Raw genomic sequence first — 18861 nt, forward strand, 5'->3', positions numbered from 1 at the left:
GCGATTAATTGCGCCCACCTGGGGAGCTCAAGGTAAATCGGGATCTGGTCATTAGGAAGACCTTATTAATGTCGACATGCATTGCGTCGACTACTGAAGGCCAACAGACACCTGAAATAGGTTGACATGAGTAGGTTCGGAAGGTGGACACAAGCATTATGTCGACAATCCAGTATTTCATGCCCTTCCATCCACTACAGCATGGGTCTTCAACCTGTGCCCTCCAGATGTTGTGAAACTACATGTCCCAGCATGCATTGTCACATTTTTTCCTATAAGAGCATGCCAAAACGGTCAGGGCATGCTGGGATATGTAGTTCCACAACATCTGGAGGGCCACAGGTTGAAGACTTGTGCACTACAGCATGGTGGGAGAATAAACTAGTGTGCCGAGCACGGCGTGGCACCATGCCCGGAGCATGGTGAGCACAGCGGTACACTTAGACGGTGCCCATGTCGACTGTGTCGACACCTGGGACCCCAAAAAACGTGAAAAACTCCTCTTTTGACTATCCACCTTCCCATTGTCAACCCAATGTTTTTGTCAACCTTATGAACCTGTCGAACTTACCCATGTCGACTTAATTCAGGTGTCGACCTTCAGTCAAGTTGGACTAATGAATGGGGCCTTTTACCTGAAACCCACAACAATCCTGAATTTGCCCATCTCTGCTGACAGCCCACGTAAATCTCTGTAGTTGCCGCCATCTGTGCAGCGTGCCGGTCGCACTTGTACCCGAGTTCTGTATTACACCATTGGCATTGCCAGCTTTGCAGTATCCCTGGCAGTCACGCCCTGTGAGGTGGGGGCGAGACGCTAGACACAACTTTCCCCACGAATCGGATAAAATGCCCAGCGCACAAGGTGATAGGTTAGAAAGAAAGACATTATATTGTTATATTATACCAAGAGGCCGCAATAAAGTCAGTTACAAAAGCCTGTTATATTCTACTGCATGTATACAGGGGTCTATGTACTACACCTGGGAGAGAACTAAAGTAGAGAGAGAGAGATAAAGTATCGGTCAACCAGCTCCTAACTCACTTTTTAAACACAGCCTATTGCATGGCAGTTAGAAGCTGGTTGGTTGGTACTTTATCTCTCATAATGTTGTTCCTCTCCAAGCTATGATTATCACCCTGAAGTTTTATTATAATAGTATATTTCCTGAAGACAATTTCTGCTCTCCTTTCTGTAGCTTGATATACAGTATAAACACCTAGATCTGTTCTCTCACATTCCGAGACTCTTCAGCTTAAGGGGGCTACACAGTGTGTTTGTGAATCAGCAGTGACTGTAGCAAATCTCTATGAAATGTGTGGAGAGAGATCTGTCCTAGTTCAGCAGCCCCCTCTGTGTTTCTTTCTTGGTGCCCCTTTGACAGCTGGAGCCTGGGGCCAGTGCTTCCAATGTCTCTGGATTTATGCAACTTGCTAATCTCATTCTATAGGGGGTAGATTTTAGCAACAAGTCCGTTCCTATACATTTCATTTAAATGACTGTGATACATAGGCGCATTCCCCCCAACATTAAATTAGTCCGCTGGGACTCCCACGCACTCCTGAAAAGGGGCACGGCCTCAGTTTAAGGGGTTGTGTCATTGCAGGAATTGCGGCTATCATGAATCACCCCTCCTGACATAATTATCGGGGCATTCCCAGCGCCTTCTGAGCAATGAGTCTTTTGACATTTATCTCTCTCCAAGATGTGATACAAACCCCACTCAAATGTTGCTTATTCCTGTATTTGACTGTTTCCTTGAACCTGTTTTCCTTTTCTCTTTATAGATGTGGCAACCATGGAAAGTGTTATAAAGACAGAACCTGAGGGGGACAGTATGAACCTTCAGAGAACTTTAATATCTACCTGTAAAGGCACAAACCAGTTGGACCCTTATGAGCCGCCAGTGGAAACGAAGGTGGACTTACCGGATAACTCGCAACAGATAAGCCTAGGATCACCTGACCCCTCTCCGTATTATGCTACCACAGACAGGCCACCGGACGCGGTCAGTGTATTAACAGAGACAGTCACACAGGACAGACATGTGGACATCAATAAGAGACATTTGAGTAAGGAGGCAAAATTGAGAGACCTGAAGGAGCCGGGATGCTTGGAAACATCCAGTGACGAATGGGAGACCGCCAGTGAGGACAGCACTGCATTTGAGGAAAATGTTAATAATGATGATATAAAAAATGAAAATACTGATGGAAAGCAACAGTGTGACCACAAGCAGCAGGCAGATGGACCCTCGCTCAAAGACATTTCTAGAAAAAATATTGAGGGTAAAGAGACGTTCAGTGAGCAGATTATGCCTTCTGGCAATATGGCTTCCGGCGAGGAGACTCATGGTAATGAGGCCATAAATAAAGTGAGTGGACCTCATGGTAAGGATACCGTTGGTGAGGAGGCTGGGCCTCATGGTAAGGACACAGCACATGAGGAGGCTGGGCCTCATAGTAAGGAGACTGCCAGAACGGAGGCTGGGCCTCATAGCAACAAGACTGCAGGGACTGAACCTCATGGAAAGGAGACTGCTGCTAAGGAGGCTGGGCCTCATGGTATTGAGACTGCCAATGACGGTAGTGGTCTTCATGGTAATAGTGAGACAGTCGCTGAGGAGGCCCAGCATGACCATAGTGAGACAGTCGCTGAGGAGGCCCATCCTGACCATAATGAGACAGTCGCTGAGGAGGCCCAGCCTGACCATAGGGAGACAGTTGCTGAGGGGACACTGGCTGGACATAGTAAGACAGTCGCTGAGGGGACCCAGCCTGACCAAAGTGAGACAGTCGCTGAGGGGACACTGGCTGACCAAAGTGAGACAGTCGCTGAGGGGACACTGGCTGACCAAAGTGAGACAGTCGCTGAGGGGTCGCTGGCTGTCCATAGTGAGACAGTCGCTGAGGGGTCGCTGGCTGTCCATAGTGAGACAGTCGCTGAGGGGTCGCTGACTGACCAAAACGAGACAGTCGCTGAGGGGACGCTGGCTAACCAAAACGAGACAGTCGCTGAGGGGACGCTGGCTAACCAAAACGAGACAGTCGCTGAGGGGACGCTGGCTAACCAAAACGAGACAGTCGCTGAGGGGACGCTGGCTGACCAAAACGAGACAGTCGCTGAGGGGACGCTGGCTGACCAAAACGAGACAATCGCTGAGGGGACGCTGGCTGACCAAAACGAGACAGTCGCTGAGGGGTCGCTGACTGACCAAAACGAGACAGTCGCTGAGGGGTCGCTGACTGACCAAAACGAGACAGTCGCTGAGGGGTCGCTGACTGACCAAAACGAGACAGTCGCTGAGGGGATGCTGGCTGACCCTAGTGAGACAGTCACTGAGGGGACGCTGGCTGACCCTAGTGAGACAGTTGCTGAGGGAACACTGGCTGTCCATAGCGAGACAGTTGCTGAGGGGACGCTGGCTGACCAAAGCGAGACAGTCGCTGAGGGGATGCTGGCTGACCATAGAGAGAGTGTAGCTGAAGGTAGAGAGACTGTATCTGATGATACACAAACTGAGGGCTTAGAGACTGGAGACATACAGGATGACCATAGAGAGACAGTGGCTGAGGGGACGCTGGCTGACCATAGAGAGACTGTACAAGAGATAGACAAGCCTGGAGATAAGGAGACCTATGAAGGGAAGGGAGAGCTCCAGGACGAGGACATTATCTTCATAGAAAGTGTCATAACTGAGCCAACCAAAGAAGAACTGGTCCTAGTGAATAAGAACCCAAAAGAGACATCCAATGAGGAGAGAGTATCAGAAAATTCCAGCGACCTCTCTAGTGAGACTGCTGATAACATTGAATTAATGAAAGAGACATCGGATGAAAAAGGGCCAACTGGGACTATAGATAATACATGTATAGAAAGTGAGAGACAACTGGAGAATTGGGGAGATGCTGACGCATGTGAGAAGGACAAGCTAGAGACCAGTGAGGGTCTTTCTGGGGTCTGTCTCACGATGACCAATCTTGGCCCTACACTTGATGATGGGATCTCATATAAAGCCTACGAAACCAACAAGGGATCTCAGGAGGCTACTAGTGGACAACTTCTCTTAGAGGTATTGATTAATGATGAAGGACATGGGGACAAAGTGATGCGTTTCGATGCTATTGCAACCACCGAAAACTGTACTATGCTGTCCGAGTCTGGGAGACCTAAGGATCCTCCAGGTGAATCATCAGATCTACATGTACACGTGGAGCATGAGGTCAACAGAACATTAGCTTATAGCCAGGACCTCAATGAACCTGACCTTCAGGATATGGAATCAACACGTACAGAAGAAAGCGCACCCAACCAAGACACCTCCAGCTTCCAAAAACACATAGAGCCACACAAGGAAGACCTCGGGGCAGAGGATATTGTGGTCTTTCAAAACAGACCAAGTTCTTCATATCTGTTCAAAAATCCTCAAGAACTGGATGAACCTGACTGCTATGGCAAAGACTTATATCCTTCTATGACCTTCAAAGACCTCAAAGTTGAGTATGGAAGTATAGCAAAGCTCTTCTCACTCACCGCACAGAGTTCTTCCATGGAGAACACAAGCACCAGTATAGGAGAAGAATCCTCAGAAAGATTACTACCAGAGCTGCCGGCAGTAACGTTTTCAAGAGATAGCAGTTCACCAGCACACCCAATGATGGCTTGTGACCAGGACCCAATCGGGTCTGAGGAAAGGTCAAACATTAATAAAACTGATCATTTTCAGTATCCCGATCAATGGGGAATTACCAGCGTGCTACCGAGTGATCCCTACTATGTGGGGTCTACTGGTGATAGATTGCAGAGTGACTCCCTTCCTTCTTCCTTCATCGCTACCTCACCTCAAATATTTATTGAAGATGAAGCTATGGATCTTAAAAGAGATTCCTCTTTCTATCCAATGCTGGATGAAAACATAAGTAGCACAAACATTGGTGAGGATTTAGCATCAAAAAAGGAAAACACTTTTGCCCCAATTCAGATATTTAACCCCGTCCTGCTGCTAAGTACTAGCCCTGAAGTATCTGGTTTCTACCAGGATGACACTCTTATACAAACCAAAGCAGAAGAGCCTTCTCCTAGCTTCTTACTCCCATCACCTCGGGAAAACCACATCCCCCGGAGAAGAAGTGAACTTGACAACATAACTGAGAATTATGAAGGTTCCCCCATACCTGTAGAGGAATCTTCTAACTTCAATCTGCCAGTTGCCCCGGTCTGGCTTCCACCCCGTCGCTCACGTCAGGTAGGAGAATCTTTTGGGGCAAAAGATTCTAAAACCATCAGAACCCCACAAATTCATTTGGTGAGAAGGCCTACCATTCGACACAAGAGGAATTCTCAGGCAGCCGATAAGCGAGTGTCTATGACCAACTTGCCTAAAATTCCACAGCAAGGGCTCCCGGAAGAGCTCAGAAGGCATCTGCCAAAGAAACCACAACTGGCGGGCACTAATGCCCAAATTGGAATGCAAAATAGGCAACTGCCTCGCCAGCAGAATATAGCTGAAGAAGAAGCTGCCCAGCCCAGAAACATCACTTCCATGGACAGATTGGCTGGTAAGTGCGGGTGAAGTACTGTATGTATGCTCTTCTAGAAATGTCACTTATGAGTGGACTGTATTGTAGTATAGAAACCACTGTTGGTGGAAAATGGGCAATGGTCTGTCAGACCGATCTAGCTAGCAAGAATAATCGCTTCTTATACAGGGGGTGATGTATCAATGTTTGGGGAGAGATAAAGTACTGATCAATCAGCTCCTGTCATTTTCCACACACGACCTGTAACATAGCAGTTAGAAGCTGATTGGCCGGATGTCACTGTTTTTTTACCCGAATGTTGACACAGTCGACATGGACACAGTTGGAAGTCAACCGCAGCCCCTCACATCGCTCGCTATGCTTCGGGCACACTATTTTATTCTCCCACCACGCCCTAGTGGATGGTAGGGCATGTAATACCGCCTATCGGCACATGTTGGCTCAAAAAACACTGAAAAAACCCATGTCGACCTTGTGACCTGTCGACCTAAAACCATGTCGTCCTTGTCCTATGTTGACCTAGACACCTGTCGACCTAGAACCCTGTCGACCTTTATCCATGTTGACCTAGAACCCTGTCAACCTAGTTGCCTGTCGACCCAACGGTGTCGACCTAATGACTGCCGACCTAAGTCGGGTCGACAATACGACCGTATCCCATTGTGCAGCAGTGACCTGGGGCCAAGCTGCCAGACTTGTGGACAGAAGGTATAGTGCAGACCAGCAGCATTGTTCCATATGGTTTCCACTGGCGATTGCTTTGTTGGAGACGGACAAGTTAATAGTCTGAGCTTTCGTTACGTACAGAGACGGTGACATATTTGCATATCCAATATTCAAATCTGTCACCTGAGTGCCGAACGATGTGTGGGAACCAGTTGGGGGGGGGACAGGAAAGACCATAATCCCATTACTCCTAATGTATGTCAGGAGTTACATTGGATATTTCATATATAATATATATAGAAACATAGAATGTGACGGCAGATAAGAACCATTTGGCCCATCTAGTCTACCTCTTTTTTTTTACCCTTCAGGTAAACTCAACCCTTTTTAATCCTTATTTCTTTGTAAGGATATTCATATGCCTATCCCAAGCATGTTTAAATTGTTCTACTGTCTTAGCCTCTACCACCTCTGATGGGAGGCTATTCCACTTATCCACTACCCTTTCTGTGAAGTAATTCTTTCTAACATTTCCCCTGAACCTACCTCCCTATAGTTTCAGTGCATGTCCTCGTGTTTTATTACTTGTTTTCCTTTGAAGAAAATTTCCCTCCTGTACTATGTTAAAACCCTTGATATATTTGAAGATTTCTATCATGTCCCCCCTTTCCCTTCTCTGCTCCAAACTATACATGTTAAGATATTTTAGTCTATCCAGGTAAGTTTTGTGATGTAGGACATGAACCATTTTAGTTGCCCTTCTTTGTACACTCTCCAATGTATTTATATCCTTCTGAAGATATGGCCTCCAGAACTGGACACAGTATTCCAGATATATCATGTTCTACATTTATTACGTGTTAATACACATAAACATACTGATATTTTCCAGAATCTGTGTTCAGCATGGATTGCAAATGAGAGAAAATGCTTTTTATTGAAACTGCGCATGCGCGTCCATGAAAAGCGACTGAAAATGCAAGCGCTTCGCAGTCCAGCCGTAGTTTGACTGACAGGAAGCCATCGTTTGTGGTGAAACATGCCATTTTCTGGGTGTGGTTAGAAAAACGCAGACGAGAGGGCCTGTGACATCAGCGCTGAGCACTTCCAGCCCGTGTCAGTCGTGGATTGCTGGCAGCCTCAGACTGAATCACATTTGCACAGACAACGAAGACTCTTCAATGTTCGGGGAATTGGCATTGTGGTTGGATAGCGGTTACTGATCCAATTTTGCATGGGTCATTTTTCAGACTGGGCAGCGGATTCCTTCTCGCAGTTCACTGCGAAATCTCAAATTAGTGATCCAAGCTGAATTAGGCCCTCTATTACTATTCCAAGGGGCTACGAGGAAATGGCTGCCACATTAACTTACCCCAGATTATTATAGTCTGGGTTGGTGTGAGGCTTCTTTGGATCCTAGCCAAAAGTCAACCTACAACGCCACCCCCAACACTGCCACCGATACTCACTTTCCAGACCCTCAAGTGAAAGTGGCGTCTTCAACGTTCCACAGCCACCGTCTGTGATAGGCAGACTCGATGTAACTGACTATAGTAGGCAAGTCCAAACTGTGGCCCTCCAGCTGTTGTGGAACTACACATCCCAGCATGCCTTGCAATAGTTTTAGCATTCCCTAATGGCAAAACTGTGTCAAGGCATGATGGGAATTGTAGTTTCACAACAGCTGAAGGGCCATAGTTTGGACATGCCTGGTATAGGTACTCTGGTCACTGAGCTCCGCGTCCAGCCAGAAGAGTAATCCTAGGTCCAGCAGCCCGGGGCATTGCGCAGTGCACAGCAGATTACGTAGCGCTCTGTACATTATATGGTGATAATATTATATATAAGATGTGTGACTGTCTATAGAGGGATGTTTTCTGTTGCTGCAGAGGAAGATGAATCCGCTGAGCAGGACCGGACTTCCCGAGGCCCAGAAGCCGTGGTTCTAAGGTGAGTCCTGCCGAATGGCGGGTGTTCTACATTCTCATATGTATGTGCGGGTTGTGGATTGATGGTTCTACAGTGTCCATTGGTCGACAGGGACAGGTGGTCGACATGCATACCTCCACAGCATCTATTCCCGGAGGCAGAGGGGCAAAAAAAATTCTACTTTAATGACCAATCTGTTAACTTTGTTTTTTCTTTTTAAAGACCGAAGCGCTCCCAGGTTCGTCCCCCGTCTCCGGATTTATCAGGCGGTATTCGCCGACGCTACTCCACGCTGATGAACTCCTGTAAGTCGTACTTCTCATCCAGGAGACCCCAAATAGGGATAAACACGGGACCCATTTAGTGACTTCTTTACTACATACAGTGTTCTAGATTTTAGCTGGTTTCTGTTCTTTCTGAGAGGGTTTCCGGAGAGAGGTATCAATTGATCTGCAGATATATCTACTAGTGTGTACCCAGTATCAGGGGAAAACGCAGGATTTTTAGAGGGGGGTGGTTTCCAAATGCGATCCAAAATCTCCCACTCCGCAGCATATTGGAGTAAGTACAGGAGTCTGGGGGAGTGGTAACAACCCTGAAATTTGGTCTTCTTATACACTGGATACTGTATGGAATACAGTATTAATATTTCACAGTACAGATGTCTATATATAGTATAGGCTGTTTCAAACATAAATAAGATAAGTGGTCCGGAAAAGGTTAAACATATCATAATAAATAAATACACACACATAACAGAATCAGTCCTGCACTTTTTAAGCTCACAATCTCCGACTTCATTGGTATACCTGCGCACTAAGTGTTTCTGTTATGAACTAGCTGCAAAACACTAGAAAGGTCTGACTGAACCTTCCTGTTAAAGAGTACATAGAAAAGAATTGTTTTTTTGTGTTGAGCTTCGTCCCTATGTGGAATTTAAATAGGATACAATGGGTAAATATGGGGGTAACTTTACTTGGTAGGATCATATATTACAGTGCAGGGTATGACATCTTAATGCCAAACAAATTTACAATAATGATATGAAAAAAATACAAAGTAAAAAACAATCTAGAGTGGTACAGTAGCGAGTGCTAGTGTATTTATTTATTTATTTATTTATTTATTTACAGTTTCTTATATAGCGCAGCAGATTCCGTTACAGCGTCTTATATAGCGCAGCAGATTCCGTTACAGTGTCTTATATAGCGCAGCAGATTCCGTTACAGTGTCTTATATAGCGCAGCAGATTCCGTTACAGCGTCTTACATAGCGCAGCAGATTCCGTTACAGTGTCTTATATAGCGCAGCAGATTCCGTTACAGTGTCTTATATAGCGCAGCAGATTCCGTTACAGTGTCTTATATAGCGCAGCAGATTCCGTTACAGGTTCTTATATAGAGCAGCAGATTCCGTTACAGTGTCTTACATAGCGCAGCAGATTCCGTTACAGCGTCTTACATAGCGCAGCAGATTCCGTTACAGTGTCTTATATAGCGCAGCAGATTCCGTTACAGTGTCTTATATAGCGCAGCAGATTCCGTTACAGGTTCTTATATAGAGCAGCAGATTCCGTTACAGTGTCTTACATAGCGCAGCAGATTCAGTTACAGTGTCTTATATAGCGCAGCACATTCTGTTACAGCGTCTTATATAGCGCAGCAGATTCCGTTACAGTGTCTTATATAGAGCAGCAGATTCCGTTACAGTGTCTTATATAGCGCAGCAGATTCCGTTACAGCAAGGGTGTAACTACCATAGGTGCAAGAGGTGCAGCTGCTATGGGGCCCAGAGCTGAAGGGGGCCCATCTTTGCTGTCTAACTAATATGTTTTACATACATTTATCACCATCAGTTGCTAAATAGGGGTCAATTACAAACCTTTGCTATGGGGCCCACTAATATCTAGGTGCGCCTCTGCGTTACAGCGTCTTATATAGCGCAGCAGATTCCGTTACAGCGTCTTATATAGCGCAGCAGATTCCGTTAGTGTCTTATATAGCGCAGCAGATTCCGTAACAGTGTCTTATATAGCGCAGCAGATTCCGTTACAGTGTCTTATATAGCGCAGCAGTTTCCGTTACAGTGTCTTATATAGCGCAGCAGATTCCGTTACAGCGTCTTATATAGCGCAGCAGATTCCGTTACAGTGTCTTATATAGCGCAGCACATTCCGTTACAGTGTCTTATATAGCGCAGCAGATTCTGTTACATTGTCTTATATAGCGCAGCAGATTCCGGTTCATTGTCTTATATAGCACAGCAGATTCCGTTACAGTGTCTTATATAGCGCAGCAGATTCCGTTACAGGTTCTTATATAGGCAGCAGATTCCATTACAGTGTGTTATATAGCGCAGCAGATTCCGTTACAGTGTCTTATATAGCGCAGCAGATTCCGTTAGTGTCTTATATAGCGCAGCAGATTCCGTTGCGCTTTACAATAGTAGACAGTGATAAGACAAACTGGGTAACAACAGACAGACTTGGAGGTTAGAGGGCCCTGCTGCAAGCTTACAATCTATAGGGATATAGGGGGGAAACACAAGGACAGGCACCAGTAATAGCATAGCAGTCACACCAAGTTACAGGTCCAGAAGGGAAGCTATATAATACATAAGTGCCTCGGAGGGTTATGCATGTAGAACTTAAATATGATAGGCTTGCCTGAAGAGGTGAGTTTTCAGGGAACGCTTGAAAGTTTGGAGACTGGTGGAGAGTCTTAATGTGCGTAGAAGGGCATTCCATAGTGTATGTCCATAATCAGTGCCAATTCTCTGAATTTGAGCGTCAGGCTTGCAGCCCGTCCTGTCAAACTTGGGAGAACGGTCTCCTGGTTAATCTACATTGCTGTAGGTCTGCTTATCATCCTTATGTGAGGGGGATGAGATTTGTCCAATTAGTTAGTCCTTGTCTGATTGCGGCGTCCCGCGGATCAGATTGTTAGTGGTAGGATGCAGTTTATTCGGGTACCCCTTTGCAGACGTCAATAGTGAGTGTCTCGGGCTTTCGGGAGGGGGATTGGGAGGTGCAGCTTAGGGGTGCCAGTAACGTTGGAGTGTCCAGTGAGGTGCGGTGCTGCACACGTGTGATTCACACAGTGTGCCGCAGCGGTAGTCCGTCTGGAACTCCTCCGGGTGTTGTAACAGGAGGTGGAAGCACGTCGCCGTAGTCAGGTAGCTGACTTGTGCGCCGCGTCCACCGTGCTGCCTGGGATCCCTCCTGCCTCTCGTCGCCAAGCCCCGCTTCCTACTTACCGATTATCCACGATTGGTGCGTCCTCTGCTTCGCTCCCGCTGGCGGCTTCTGACAGGTCCCGCTGACTCCTCGGTCTCTGCTGTCGGGGGAGTGGATGGTATGCTGCCCGGGGTAGTTGCTTTAAATTGCTTCTTAGTGTACACATAGCCACGTCCTGGAGTATAGCTGTCGCTGACGATGTCCTCAGATTTAGTGACATGTACAGACGACAGAGGATGTCGCTAGCTAACGATATAGCGCTGGCGATATAGTGTGCACACACTGGATGATGTGTTGTTTACAAATGCTCATAATCTACAATATTGATTTAAATGTCATCTAGTGTGCACCCGTCTTTATTGGAATGCAGTCCCTATTTTTAGCTCGCCATTCTCCCTGTTTAGCTGCCTCTAACACTGTCTCTCTCCCACCTCAGCCAACCTCCTATACCAGGAATACAGCGACGTCGCCCTGAACCAGGAGATCCAGAGACAGAAGCCGGGTCATTCCCCTGCCGAGGAGAAGGATCCCAGCTCCCCGAGGCTTCGCAGGCGGATCCTCTCATCCAACGAATCCTACCTGCAGCGTCTGTCCATCTCCTCCGCTGACTCCCTGTGGCAGGACATCCCCAAGATCCGAGAGAGCTCCATCTTCCTGTCCATGACCCGAGATGAGCAGAAGCTGCAGGAGGTCAGTGGCTCCATACATCTGACCATTCATGGTCAGCAGTCATCAGTGGCTTCCTACCCATGGTCAACGAAGAGCTCAACCTGTTTTCTGTATGGCACATTAGCAGCCTTTGGGATCAATGTACTAAGCCTTGGAGAGAGATAAAGTACCAGCCAATTAGCTCCTAGTTGCCATGTAAGGCTGATTGAAAAATGGCAGTTAGGAGCTGGGTGGTTGACACATCCGTTCCATCCACTTCATCTCTCTCCTAGTACTAAGTCTTTATTCATTACACCATTGATGGTATTATCCCCGAGGGGGTGAATTCTCAGCTGTGTCTGATGTCTCTCCGCTCTGTCTCTCACTGTCTTTTTCTCTCTCTCTCTCTCTCTCTCTCTCTCTCTCTCTCTCTCTCTCTCTCTCTCTCTCTCTCTCTCTCTCTCTCTCTCTCTCATATTCTTTGCTGGGGTGATTTCTCAGCTGTGACTGATCTCTCTCCGCTCTCTCAGGCTAAGTTTGAGCTGATCATGTCGGAGGCCCTGTACCTGCGCAGTCTGAACATTGCAGTCGACCACTTTCAGCGCAGCCCCGAGCTCCAGGAGGTGGTGAGTGCCCAGGATCGCCAGTGGCTGTTCTCCCGCCTCTCAGAAGTCCGTGACGCCAGCTCCGAGTGAGTGATTGCAGCCACTGGAAACTAGTTTTAGGTTTCAAGAACTGTTTCACATAAATTCAGCCTCTAGGTGGCGCTGCTTGGCCGATGTTTCCTTGTGTTTGCGTTATGACCTGCACTAATATAGTATTCACCCACTGCCCACACATATCACTAGTCTACACTCCTCCACTTTCTTCACTTCTTCAGCTACCCACAGCCAGTGTTTATCTGAGTCCTGAAGGGCCCACACTGGGGAATGAAGTTATAGTGCCCACTTTAGGGGTGTGAACAGTCTCCAGAGGGGGTGTGGCCACCTGCCACAGAAAATAACTCCCCTCTAGCTAGCCCTGACATTTGGGGGTGTGGCATCTCATACTGAGGGCATGACCTATTATCACATCACTCTCACAAGGCCACGCCCCATTTTCAGTGCTACAGGACAGTTAGGAGGTATGCATTATAGGGGTAAATACCGCTCGTGCACACGTTATAATGTACAGCAATGCACTGTGGAAGATACACCATAGTCTTGTACAGTATAATGTAACCTATATATAATTCACGTGCAATCTGGGACCTGCTCCCTATAATTGGAGGTGATGCCATCCTAGGAATGCCCGATCTGTCTGCAATAAGCTGGCATTCCTCCGTGACCTATTTATCTCTTACTCCCTTAACCTCCTTGCCATCGAAGTTGGCACTTATTCCATTGCTATATTCTACAGAGGCTAATTCGTTGTTGACTCCACCAGACCTGGTAACCACCCAGGTGATGTCATGGACACCCGACCGACTTCCAGCTGCACCTTCTGGGACAGTCTCTGTGAATCCTCCCACTCATTATACTCCTTTTGTGGTCCGTGCTAAATATCTTTTTTCCCTGTCCACCATCAACTCGTGCCCTCTGCTGCCCACCGGCCTGCCTTCCCCTGTCCCTGTCTTCTGAATCCTAAACCATTCCAATATACCCACTAGCACCCCCTCCGCCTCCACAGAACACCTGTAGGGGTGTGCGTTATACTCCTTCTCTCCTACTACAACCCACCAACTCCCTTACTAAACAAACCTTTGTCAAGTCTCTAATTTACTAATCTTTTAGGTCCTACTAGGTCTTCACCACCACAGTGTAATCCGATCTGAAATCGATCAGGCTCATCCCTTCCTATATTCTCCATGGTAACCCTTCTAGACCTCTTTGCAAGCTTTTACTCCATTGACTACTGATCTATACTGCCTTCTTATCACTACCTTGACCTTCCAAGTCCTGCCTGGTGAAAGTGGAGTGCACAACTGCTGACTCCATATTTCTGCTCCTCCAGGGAAGCTTCATTCCCTGTACCAAGATGGCCACCAAGGCTACTAAAGGTACCATCTTGGGACTGTGCATGAGCGTCACACCGTGGACGATGGTGGCACCTGAGCTTACCTGCGATATAAATGCTGTTCCAGATCCCTGCACTGTTACCCAGTACCTACATTCCTACAGGCACTGACTGAAGAGGAGGATGTCTTTATTTTTAGAAAGTATATCCGAGTATTGGGAGCAGAGGTGGCCCCAAACCATTTAGTCTGGGAGGAAATTGCATTGTGTTTGGTATTTTAGAAATATTTTTGAATTACTTAAATTGCTATTACACTACTTCATCTTTTTAAATCCTATACAGCATTGAAGGTCAACTGCGCCAGTAACTGTGTGCTCATGTATCTATTTTGGGGGGTCTGGGGCTCCCCTCGTCCCGGCTGTCTGCCTAGATCGCACCTCTGCGCAGTTTCTTATTCTCCAGTCAGTGCCGTATGGCTGCGTATTATTTAGCATTGCTGGGAGTGGCCTAATTTTTATTCAGCGAGAGCATAGCATTGCAGTGTATCCTGATGATAAATAAGACGCATGTTGATTATATTTATCTCTCTCATCAGTTTCCTCTTTGACTTGGAAGAAGAATTTGAGAACAACATGTACAACTTCCAGGTGTGCGACGTGGTAATAAATCACGAGCAATATTTCCGCAGGGTTTACCTGCCGTACGTCACCAACCAGAGCTACCAGGACCGAACCTTCCAGAGGCTGATGTAAGGAGGCCTGTCATATCATCTGTCCAGTGCCTGTATATCAGGGGCTAGGTTTCCTCAGTATAGACCATGTTCTGAGGACACTAAAGGATTTTGTGTATTCTAGTTAAGATCCTGTGCATTGTTGCACCTCCTGTATATTATGGATTTGTGTATCTTATGTTAGAACTTGTGCATTGTTGCATCCGTGGATCCATAGTGACCCACGTATCGGGGGTGGTGTGTGGTCCGTTCCTCCAGACCCTCCTTTTGTGGTGCCTAGCCTCCTGCAGCAGCCTTGTACCTCATTAAGACCTGGTGATACCGGAGTTGGGGCGGACCTAATTTACCCCTTCAATTATGGCTGTTATAGGCAAAGCCTTAGTTTGCAGGAGGCAGAAAGGACTGCTGGGCATCAGTAGCCGGGTCACCACATCACTCCTAACAGCAAGTGAAAGGTCCAAGGATGAAAAGTAGATTTTGAGAATCATCAGCATAGAGATAATGAGTTCATCTAAAGAGGACATATAGAGAGAGAAAAGGAGAGGAAGTTGAAGTGGGGAGGAGATGGAGCCATGAGAGAAGATAGAAAAGTAATGGTAAATAGCCAGAAGAGAGCAATATCATGCAGACCAAGGGAGTGAAGGATTAGCAGAAGGTGAGGGTGGTGCAAAGTGTCAAAAGCAGCAGAGAGGTCAAGAAGCAGAAAGTAGTGGCCCTTAGATTTTGCAGCATATAAATTGTTGCAGACTTTTGTGAGGACAGTTTCAGTGGGGAGGAGTGGAGTGGAGTGGATGCCAGACTGGAATGGGTTAAGTAGGAAGTGGGAGAAGAGAAAGGCAGCAAGGCGGTTAAAGACCATACGTTCAAGTAGTTTGGAGTCCAAAGGGAGGAGATGGGTCAGTAGTTGGAGAGGGTGCTTGGATCAAAGGTATCTTTTTTTTTTTTTTCTTTAAGTGTAGGTTGAGGTGAGAGTATGCTTGAAGGCATTGGGCTATGTAGTAATTTTGCTGACGCTGGCCTGGAAATGAGCTTGTCTTTGTGTGGTAGGAATCTCAACCCGAAGTTTCAGCAAGTTCTGGCCAAACTGGAAAGTGACCCCGTGTGCCAGAGGTTGAGTCTGAAATCTTTCCTCATACTTCCCTTCCAGAGGATCACTCGTCTTCGTCTGCTTCTACAGGTAACATTTCTCCACCTTTACTGTCGTATGTAATATCTGGTGATGCGTTTCACCAATTTGGCCAACCAGATCTGCATGGTTGATGTTGCTGGTGTCATAAGCTGCCTGGATATCCTAGCAGGTGTAGCTCATGCAGTTGAGGAAAGTTCTCTTGTCCAGATAAATGGCTGTCCACAGGGCCGTTTCAACGTTTAGGTAACTCCCCAATTGACTTCCCCCGGTTTTCTTCCCCACTATAGAACATATTGAAGAGATCAGCGCCTGGGTCTAATGAGGAGCTACAAGCAACCGAAGCGCACAATGCACTGGAGAAGGTAAAACAATACGGTGTATTCTGCTACTTAGGATGTTGCCTTGTACTGGATTTAGCATTGGCCTTCTCTGCACTTCCTGTATTATACTAGTATATCAGCCCTTTCTCTGCCGCTCCTCCCTTGTCCAATACTTAGGCCAGTGGTTCCCAACTCTGGTCCTCAAGTACCCCCAACAGTGCACATTTTCCAGGTCTCCTCACAGAATCACAAGTGACATAATTATCTCCAACTGTGGATCTTTTAAAATGTGCCTGAATAATGAGTGCACCTGCTGGGTGATCTGGAAAACATGCACTGTTGGGGGTACTTGAGGACCAGGGTTGGGAACCACTGACTTAGGAGATAAGTGTTTGAGCTTCATTGGAGAACATGCGTTGTGTAGTCATCGATCACCTGGGTGGGCCCCGGGGCTCTAAATTCAGCATTGGTTTCATTCTGAGTTCATTTAATTTTTCCTTTCATGTTGTTGTTATTATCAATCAAACCTTACAAGCGGTTTCTTGCACTGCAGTCGCACACATCCCGCCAACTGCGACGGCCTAGAAATACATGCTAACTAAAGCTTTACTATATCATGCAGGGGCAAATTTAGGATTCCAGCCACCCTAGCTTTATATAGATGTGCCCGCCCTCCACATACTCAAAATAGGAACAGTGTGCCACATAATCGTGTCAAAGTAGTGCCTGTTATTCACATTACACCACATAGTAGTGTCAATTGTCACATTGCACCAGGTAGAGCCCTTCATACCCCTTTCAGATCACATTTATAACCTGCGTTATTGCTGGGTCGAGGTATGATATGAAAGCACCAAACTGAATAACCCAGGTCGACCAACCCGGGTTATAAAAAGAGTTAAACACAAGTCGCCCTATAAATGTATATAACTGGCAACACGGGTTTCGTGTGAAATGGTCGAACCCGAGATCAAAATCCGGGTCCAACCCAGGATAGCAATCTGAAAGTGGTATTAGATGCACTGTGCCAGGGCAGTATGGATGGTGTAATTACTGCTTCACAGCAGGTAAATGAGGTCATGGGTTCGATCCCCACTATGGCCCTAATTGTGAGGAGTTTGTATATTCTCCCCGTGTTTGCGTGGGTTTCCTCCGGGTACTCCGGTTTCCTCTTACAATCCAAAAATATACAGGTAGGTTAATTGGCTCCAAACAAAATAAACCCTAGAATGTCTGTGTGTACATGTGGTAGGGAATATAGATTGTAAGCTCCACTGGGGCAGGGACTGATGTGAATGTTCAAATATTCTCTGTAAAAGCGCTGCAGAATATGTCTATGAACTATATCGATAACTGGTAATAAATAAAAATAAATATATTTATGAACACGTAGTGCCCATTACAAGTTACGCTGCACATTGTAATGCCCATTACACATTATACTGCACACTGTATTGCCCATTACCTATTATGCCACACGCATAATTCCTTTTACATATTATGCCACACTCTGTAATGCCCATTACTCATGATGCTGCACATTGTAATGCGCATTACACATTATGAACACATTGCCCACATTAGTGCCCCTTACAGAATTCCCATATTTGTTCGTCAGAGGATTGCAGAGCAATCCCCGCCAGGGCTCTGTGTGGTGTGCGCTCAGCTCCGTTGCTGCTGAGCGGCTCACACCAGCCCCGATGGACATTTGCCGCTGGCTTGTGAGACAATCGGAGCTCGCAGTCCAGCAGCCAATCGCTAACTGCAGCTGGCGTTCTGCAAGCTCTGATAGGCTGGCGGGCCAGCACCATTTTTCAAATGGTGTGAGCCACTTAGCAGCCAAGAAGCTGAGCACGCAATACAGAGGGCCAGTGGGGTGGGTGGTGGCACGCAGTGAGAGACCATGTATGCTCTGCACCCCCCCAGGACCCAGCGCTTTAGCCTATTGGTTGTTTAGGCCCTGATAATATGGCTAGTAAAATGCATGTTAAATGACTTGTTGAGGATAGCATTGTATATGAAGAACGCAAGAGCTTGTTCTGTGGTGTTGGTCTGTCTCCAGAAAACATAGGGGCCAAACCAGCCACAAAGATTTCCAGAAAGGGTGTGGTGCAAAGTGAAAATGTTAACATTCTGAGAGCAAATCTTCCGGAAACAAATCCTCGGGCCCCGGGGCTATGCCTAGTATGTATGGAATCTTGGCAACAATTTGTAGAATTTCAATAGATCCTATTTCACCCTCCTAATTCACCATAAGATGCTGTATGTTGTGGAAATGTTTAGGCATATATGCTGTAAGGGCTGGAAAACATCTCACATTTACCATGGACTTCTATTCTAGCCTCTTAATTATAGGTTAAGCTACTTGTCACCCCTGCCCCCCCCCCCCCCCCCCCCAACACACACACACACACACACTCACACACCTAACTTGGAGCCACCCTGACTATATATAGATAGATATACAGTCCAGGAAAACAAGCTGAACGTGACTCACCTGTCTGATCTGAAGGTTACAGCGGAAATTTAAAAGAATTCATAACATAAGCAAAGTGCTGTTTTGCTACTGTACTAAGTCTCCCCAGGCCAATTTTATTAATAAGATATATATATATAATTATTATTATTTTTTTTAATAAATAAATAAAATGTTTTAGCCAATTACTAT

At 46.5% G+C, this 18861-nt stretch overlaps 1 protein-coding gene across 3 annotated transcripts in view; it reads left to right on the forward strand.

The window, feature by feature from the left end:
• The window catches only part of LOC146009461 (uncharacterized), a 50804-nt gene that overhangs the window by 11911 nt on the left and 20032 nt on the right, over positions 1–18861 (forward strand). For all 3 annotated transcript variants that reach the window (XM_083149868.1, XM_083149869.1, XM_083149867.1), the window contains exons 2-9: positions 1789–5559; positions 8097–8157; positions 8359–8441; positions 11808–12061; positions 12550–12710; positions 14610–14762; positions 15792–15921; positions 16161–16235. In XM_083149868.1, the coding sequence (XP_083005994.1) occupies positions 1800–5559; positions 8097–8157; positions 8359–8441; positions 11808–12061; positions 12550–12710; positions 14610–14762; positions 15792–15921; positions 16161–16235 (4677 nt within the window). In that variant the 5' untranslated portion in view covers positions 1789–1799. The remainder of the gene's footprint in view (positions 1–1788; positions 5560–8096; positions 8158–8358; positions 8442–11807; positions 12062–12549; positions 12711–14609; positions 14763–15791; positions 15922–16160; positions 16236–18861) is intronic.

Source organism: Crinia signifera, chromosome 6 (genome assembly GCF_055691185.1).
Source record: "Crinia signifera chromosome 6, ASM5569118v1, whole genome shotgun sequence".
Lineage (NCBI taxonomy): Eukaryota > Metazoa > Chordata > Amphibia > Anura > Myobatrachidae > Crinia > Crinia signifera.